The sequence below is a fragment of the Oncorhynchus nerka genome, linkage group LG2 (assembly GCF_034236695.1).
Source record: "Oncorhynchus nerka isolate Pitt River linkage group LG2, Oner_Uvic_2.0, whole genome shotgun sequence".
Taxonomy (NCBI): Eukaryota; Metazoa; Chordata; class Actinopteri; order Salmoniformes; family Salmonidae; genus Oncorhynchus; species Oncorhynchus nerka.
Window position 1 is genome coordinate 14,474,187 of NC_088397.1, and position 7,642 is coordinate 14,481,828.

The 7,642-nt window shown below is 42.9% G+C and overlaps 2 protein-coding genes across 3 annotated transcripts; both read right to left on the reverse strand.

Annotated features, from left to right (window-relative positions):
- Nucleotides 1-1,972: 1,972 nt before the first annotated feature.
- LOC115121714 (coagulation factor VII-like) lies at nt 1,973-5,124 on the reverse strand. The gene is made up of 6 exons (XM_065023636.1): nt 5,031-5,124; nt 4,676-4,789; nt 4,012-4,149; nt 3,735-3,841; nt 3,176-3,296; nt 1,973-3,048 (listed from the first exon to the last, which is right to left on the reverse strand). Exons 1-6 carry the CDS (start codon nt 5,074-5,076, stop codon nt 2,342-2,344), a joined length of 1,233 nt encoding a protein of 410 aa, XP_064879708.1. The 5' UTR covers nt 5,077-5,124; the 3' UTR covers nt 1,973-2,341.
- Nucleotides 5,125-6,347: 1,223 nt separating this feature from the next.
- Nucleotides 6,348-7,636, reverse strand: LOC135572553 (putative nuclease HARBI1). 2 transcript variants are annotated; one of them, XR_010464386.1, is made up of 3 exons: nt 7,299-7,471; nt 7,091-7,202; nt 6,348-6,996 (listed from the first exon to the last, which is right to left on the reverse strand). XR_010464386.1 is itself a non-coding variant. In XM_065020708.1 (3 exons), exons 1-3 carry the CDS (start codon nt 7,549-7,551, stop codon nt 6,866-6,868), a joined length of 312 nt encoding a protein of 103 aa, XP_064876780.1. In that variant the 5' UTR covers nt 7,552-7,636; the 3' UTR covers nt 6,348-6,865. The 2 variants fall into 2 exon arrangements, 1 of the variants encoding a protein (XP_064876780.1); XM_065020708.1 differs by lacking the exon at nt 7,299-7,471 and adding an exon at nt 7,483-7,636.
- Nucleotides 7,637-7,642: the final 6 nt, after the last annotated feature.

A 7,642-nucleotide genomic window follows, 5' to 3' on the forward strand; every position in this document is an offset into this window, starting at 1 on the left:
TTGAGCACATCTGGGACATCATGTCTCGCTCCATCCACCAACGGCACGTTGCACCACAGACTGTCCAGGAGTTGGCGGATGCTTTAGTCCAGGTCTGGGAGGAGATCCCTCAGGAGACCATCCGCCACCTCATCAGGAGCATGCCCAGGCGTTGTAGGGAGGTCATACAGGCACGCGGAGGCCACACACACTACTGACCCTCATTTTGACTTGTTTTAAGGACATTACATCAAAGTTGGATCAGCCTGTAGTGTGGTTTTCCACTTTAATTTTGAGTGTGACGCCAAATCCAGACCTCCACGGGTTGATAAATTTGATTTCCATTGATAATTTTGTGTGATTTTGTTGTCAGCACATTCAACTACCGTATGTATGGAAAAAAGTATTTAATAAGAACATTTCATTCATTCGGATGTGTTATTTTAGTGTTCCCTTTATTTTTTTGAGCAGTGTATCTTGTTGTATGGGAGTCTAAGCAATTTAATGTTCACAGGCTGATAAAGGAATGTTGAGACAAATTGGAATGTTCACATGCAACAATGGAACATTCTATTGTGTGGATCTCATCTTAAAAACCAGAGGATTTGGTTCATGTTTGCCATCTGATCTAATGATTTACCTAGACTGACTCATGTTTGCCATCTGATCTAATGATTTACCTAGACTGACTCATGTTTGCCATCTGATCTAATGATTTACCTAGACTGACTCATGTTTGCCATCTGATCTAATGATTTACCTAGACTGACTCATGTTTGCCATCTGATCTAATGATTTACCTAGACTGACTCATGATTGCCATCTGATCTAATGATTTACCTAGACTGACTCATGTTTGCCATCTGATCTAATGATTTACCTAGACTGACTCATGTTTGCCATCTGATCTAATGATTTACCTAGACTGACTCATGTTTGCCATCTGATCTAATGATTTACCTAGACTGACTCATGTTTGCCATCTGATCTAATGATTTACCTAGACTGACTCATGATTGCCATCTGATCTAATGATTTACCTAGACTGACTCATGTTTGAAAGTACAATGTTACAAATAGCCGAACTACATATTTGTTTTAGGGAAATCGGTCATACTGGGAAGTAATACCAGTCCAAGAAATCCATATCTGGTATTATATTGGTTTTATCATTGCCATCTGTAATAGTTTGTTGTATAGCAATACTCAGCATGCTAAGATGAAAGGTGTGATCTGCTATTTGTTGAGTTGTCCCAGCAAGTTAACATGAATATTTAGGTAAACACAAATTATCTTATTATTCCAATGGTTTAGCCTGCTGTGTTGTGGTGCCTTGCCCGAACGGCAAATCTAAATAAATGCGTATGACTCAGATAATATGCATTTCAGAGAAAATACCATGTAGATAAGCTACTGCTGAAGTGTGCCTATGGATACATTTGGACTTTTCATTCACTCACACACACGAACACACACACAAATAACACAAATGAGGCAAAGATTTAGTTTGTCAGCGAGTAATATTTTTTCTTCAGCTATCAGAGAGGGAACTTTGGAAGTAAATGTACGTATTGGGAAGCAAACATTCTGTATGGCTTCAGGTCAAACATTCTGTATGGCATCAGTCAAACATTCTGTATGGCATCAGTCAAACATTCTGTATGGCATCAGGTCAAACATTCTGTATGGCATCAGGTCAAACATTCTGTATGGCATCAGGTCAAACATTCTGTATGGCATCAGGTCAAACATTCTGTACGGCGTCAGGTCAAACATTCTGTATGGCGTCAGGTCAAACATTCTGTATGGCGTCAGGTCAAACATTCTGTATGGCGTCAGGTCAAACATTCTGTATGGCGTCAGGTCAAACATTCTGTATGGCATCAGGTCAAACATTCTGTATGGCATCAGGTCAAACATTCTGTATGGCATCAGTTCAAACATTCTGTATGGCATCAGGTCAAACAGTCTGTACGGCGTCAGTCAAACATTCTGTACGGCATCAGGTCAAACGTTCTGTATGGCGTCACGTAAAACATTCTGTATGGCATCAGGTCAAACATTCTGTATGGCATCAGGTCAAACATTCTGTATGGCATCAGGTCAAACATTCTGTATGGCATCAGGTCATCCAAATCACCACTTGCAATATACACTTCACATTAAGTGTCAAATGAAAAGAATAGCAGAGTGAAAAGATGTCTGCTTACAAAGTGATGAAACAGGACGATATGCTACACCATTAGCATGATATACTGTATCTTCCATGTACTATAAAAATATATAGTAATGTTATGTGACAATAGATTCAGTGTAATGACAATTGGTGTTGTGTGGTGACTGGTGACAAATTTAATGGGAGTTAGCCAATGCTCTGCACATTGGGAGGTGGTGGCAATAACTTCTCCGTAGCCTGCTGAATCTGAACCTCATCTAATGCCATCTCTAGCAGGAATGGCATCACCGGGGCACTGACTGAAGGCACCGGGGCACTGACTGGAGTATTCATCACCTCCTCAGCCCAGTCCAGGTAGTTGGCTACGGTAGTGTAGACACCATAGTAACCCTGTTTGGGGCAGCCCTTCCCCCAGCCCACCACGCCCTTCAGGAAGTGGGTGGTCCCGTAGTAAGTGACCAGGGGGCTCCCGTCGTCCCCCCTACAGGCCTCCTGGTTCCCCTCCATATAGCCGGCACACAGCATGTTCTGGGTGAAGTTGAAGCCGCTCTTGAGGGTGCACTCAGAGTTGGGCAAGATGGGCACGGCTAGCCTGCGGAGGAAGGGCGAGGAGGGGGCTGGCGGGGTGCCAGGTTTGGGATCGTTGCCCCCGTTGGTGCGCTTCCCCCAGCCGCTAAGGGTGTGAAAGCGGACGGCCGCCAGCTCGCTCTTGGCGAAGTGTTGCTGAGGCAGGCAGATGGGTACAGCGTCAGGGCCCAGAGTTACAGGCCCTCTCAGACGCAGCAGGGCGATGTCACTGTCACCTGTTGCTGGGTCGTACAGGTTGTAGGGTATGGCTCTGGCCACGGGGATCCTCTGCTCGCTGCCCTCTTCTACGTCAATGTTGTGTTCCCCTGGAAACAGTGTTGTTCATTAGGACAGTGTTTTGTAATGTGACATAGGGACACAAATAATGTTCTCACTATATGTTTCTAGATGCTCTATGAAAGGCACACAACCCACACCCACACCGTAACCTACCTGCGACCACCATCAGGTCCTTGGTGTCTCTATCCACGACACAGTGGGCAGCAGTGATGACCCAGTCAGGATGAACTATGACCCCACCACACAGACTAGTGCCTTTATGCTCCAATAGGACCTGCAACCACCAGTCCCATCACAAAGACAAATTGGCCACTCATTCATCACATCTCATTGTACATAAACCAAAATAATACTGTGGAATTATATAATGCCTAATGGAAGAGGTGGTAATAGATACTAACCTAGTTAATATTACACCCTTTGACTTCAAGGATAGTGGTTGTATGGGAATGACTGTGGTTTAGTTATTCTACCAACTATGCCACATAATGCCCTGTGTAGCTTAGTTGGTAGATCATGGTGCTTGCAATTCCAGCACGGTGGGTTTAATTCCCATGGGGGACAAGCACAAAAAATGCACTCACTACTCTAAATCCCTCTGGATAAGAGTGTCTGCTAAATTACGAAAATGTAGAAGGGTAGTATTGGCCAATCAAATGTGAAAGAGGTGGATGGATCCATTGTGCTCTCCAGCCAGGCGTTGATATGTTACCTGCCATGGACAGGCTCCTTTGGGACAGTGGTTCCCACCGACTAGTCTGACTTGTGCCTGGCTCATCGGAGCTTCCAAACCTGGGATTTTACCACACGGATACTGAACTGATAATAGACAGACAGATGAGTTGTTGTTTCTAACTCTAATCATACATCAACAAATACACGTTGGCTCCTTTTGGTTCTGTTAATATTACAGTCTGTTCGTAACAAACAGGGATTTCCCATCTTTAACAAAACATCTGGGCTCATCTACTGTCCGTTACAGTTAGTACCTTGGGCAACACACTCTCTTCCGTCCTCTCCCAGCGCATAACCAGGAGCGCAGGAACACTTGCGTCTTGACCCAGAACTGTTACAGAAGTGCTCGCACTCCCCGTTAAGGGAGAGGCATTTCAGGGTGTCCTCAAACACTACAGTATGTTGGGAGAAAGGGGAAAGGCAAGTAAGATGAGCAGAATGGGGTCAACATATAATATCAGCTCACTAGTAAATGTGGGCAACACTTCACATTAGGGTGCTCTTACTACTGCGGAATTACAATAAACTATTGGTATGAAACTATTGTGAAAACCAGTGTTGCTTAATCCTGGTCCTGGAAACCCAAAGGGGGTGCACATTTTGGTTTTTGCCCTAGCACTACACATCTGAGCACACATACTTTCTTAACACTTATTTTTCTTAAAACTGCATTGTTGGTTAAGGGCTTGTCTGTAAGCATTTCACTGTAAGGTCTGTTGTATTCTGAGCATGTGACAAACAACATTAGATTTGATTCAACTAATCAACTCATTATCTAACATTTGATTAGTGGAATCAGATGTGCAGTGCTAGGGCAAAACCAGAAATGTGCTCCCCTTTGGGACCCCAGGACCAGGATTAAGAAACACTGGCGTAAACTATTGGTATAAAAATGGCAGCTAGGAATCCTCTTCCTACCTGTCTGACAGTATTTTCCTTCATAGCCTTCCAGACACTGACATGTGTAAGAGTCATCCATGTAAACACAAGTTCCATTGTTTTTGCATGGGTTGACCAGGCAGGGATCCTGACCTTAGAGGGATCAATAGGGTAAAGGATATGACATTTGCTATTTGACATGCTGGACATTTCTTGTGCAAATAAATTAGGAATGTGATAACATACATGGTAGTACCATATTGGATTTTATACAACAATATAATTAGCATTTTATGAAAATGAATGAAAGCACATTTGAAAGCAATACTCTATCATATATTTTAGGCTGGTTGGAATTTTTTGTGTACAGTCCACATAGAAAAATCTGATTTACCCGTGTATGTCAACCAAAACCTTTTCTGTGGAAACAAACCATACATAGTCAGTTTTAAGAGTTCTCTGGAATTCTCATGTTCCTATGCATTTGTAAGGAATTGCTATTTCGTATGCAGGTGACTAACTTACTGCTAATTACATGGCTACAACTCACAGTAAAGCCTGTGGGGTCCCCTACAGGATAGCTCCCACATTACACACATAATCTCCTATGTAACCGAACACTGTGTGCCCGAAGAAGATCCTACGATGACGGACAGACAACTGAGCCAATGGCGGAAGACTACAGACTACAACCAGCTGAACCAATCCGGAGATCCGATCTTCCTAGGGTCAACCTACTTTCTGTGACGTATATAAGGGCTGTGCTGACTGTTTACGCTCTCTCTGCCTGCTGTTCCAACACGAACTAACGGAAGAGCCGTATTTACGTGTACCAGATATTCTCCCTCTGAAATAAACTGTCGCTTGTCGTACAATTTTAACACCTGGGGCCTGTTGCACAAAACTAGGATAAGGGATTAAGCCAGGATATCTTGGTGATCCTGGCTCAATTGATCCGTAATCCGGTTGCACTAAAGATGGATAGGGGGCAGGAGGATATGTTATGGTATAAATTACCATGGAGATTTATTCTGTGGAGCTAGCCTGCTCCAGACCAGGCTAAATTCCAGGATCTATTTAATCTCATCCCTAATGTCAGTCAGCAGTCACCACAAATGGAAACCAATAGTTATTTCACTGCTCACTATACATTGTTATCACATATAACTAGACCCACTGTTATTATTTAAACGTTTGTGATCATTAATTTCAATGATTTTGGATAAAAAATGATTTTTAGATGATGTTGCTATCATTAGATAATTTACAGTTTCCCATAGACTATAAGGCTATATATAAAATGATAGAATATTAGGGCCACAGAGGGGAAAAAAACACAAGTCATAATATTGTAACCAGTTGTTTTAAAGGAGGACAGTTGTTAAAATGACAGATGTGGGGCATTTCGTGAAATTGTACTTCAGTATGGTTTCATAAACAAAGACATGCTGATGTGCCAGAATATTAAGTATCACATTGTCATAAGTATCAAAACTGTAAAAACAATGTATCTTTTCTGCAGAAAGAACCAGCCTCATAAATTTATGACTTTATCCTTTTTCTTCAGTGTGGCCCTAGTACTCTGTCATATAAACAAATACACATTCCATATGAATATAAAAACACAATGTGTAACATTATGTTCCTTTATTGAATAAGGACAAAACAAAGCAGGTAAACCATCAGCTCCTTTCGAAACTGAAGATGACTCTACAAGATGGAAAGCACAGAATCCAAGCATATTATACATACACATTCAAAGGTCTGTATATAACACACCCTGCATGTCTGCACACTAAAATAAATGCAGGACAAATCCATACACATCAACTGAACAGACAAATGAATGGATGCAGTAGCCTCCTGCAGCCTTGTATTACACACAGTATACCGCACAAACATCATAAGAGGCCAAATTCGTCAAAAAACGAACCCAAAAAAACCAAATTCCTCTGCCACCGCAGGACATATTTAACCAAAATTGAAAGCACACATACTAACTAAAATAATTCAACACATATTGGTCCCTCAGCAGCCGACCACTGTCGTCATCAGGGAAGATTGCCGGATTGTCCCAGTCCATGGCTGGTGGCACTCTGGGGGCCCTCTCCTTCCTCAGGCAGGCCACATTGTGGAGGACAGCACAAGCCACAGTAATATCACATGCCCTAACAGGGCTGACCCTTAATTTGTGAAGGCAGTGAAAGCGTGCCTTCAGGAGGCCAAAGGTCATTTCAACTCTGGTCCTGGCATGGGCATGGTTGTAGGCCTGCTGTGCTTCCTGGGGTCTGTGAAAGGTGTCAGGAGAAAAGGCTGGCAGCCATACCCCCTGTCTCCCAGCAACACACCAGAGAATTCACCTGTCAACACAAAATCTCATCATTACTACCTCATAAACACAGTGATATTCTTGACACAGCCATGATGGTTATAAATAGGGGTTGTGTGGCTTACCTTGTGATAGGCACTGATAGATTTCAGAGGCCCGAAAGATTCTGGAGTCATGGACTGAGCCAGGCCATTTTGCCACAACATTGCTGATCACACAGTCAGCATTGCAGACCATCTGAAATCATAAGATGAGGAATATTACACCAATCAATGCACATCACTGGCAATGCAGAGTGTTCGTCAATGGACAATATCAAAAAGTTATGTTCACCTGAACATTAATGCTGTGAAAGGATTTCCTATTCACAAAATCGGCCTCATGGGCACCTGAGGGGCTTTTATCCTTATGTGTGTGCAGTCCACTGCACCAATGACATTGGGGAAACCTGTCACACAAAGTAATGAGTATCCTACTATGTGTTAACAGTTGTCCTGTAATTTGTAGATCCTCTTACCTGCAATCCTATAGAACTCCTCTTTGATGTCACAGAGTCTTCTGTGGCCAGGGAAGGAGATGAAGACATCTGCTAATGCTTTGATAGCCAGACACACACTCCTTATTGTGCGGCAAATTGTGGCCTTGTTCAGCTGTTCTGCATCCCCCACTGAGTACAG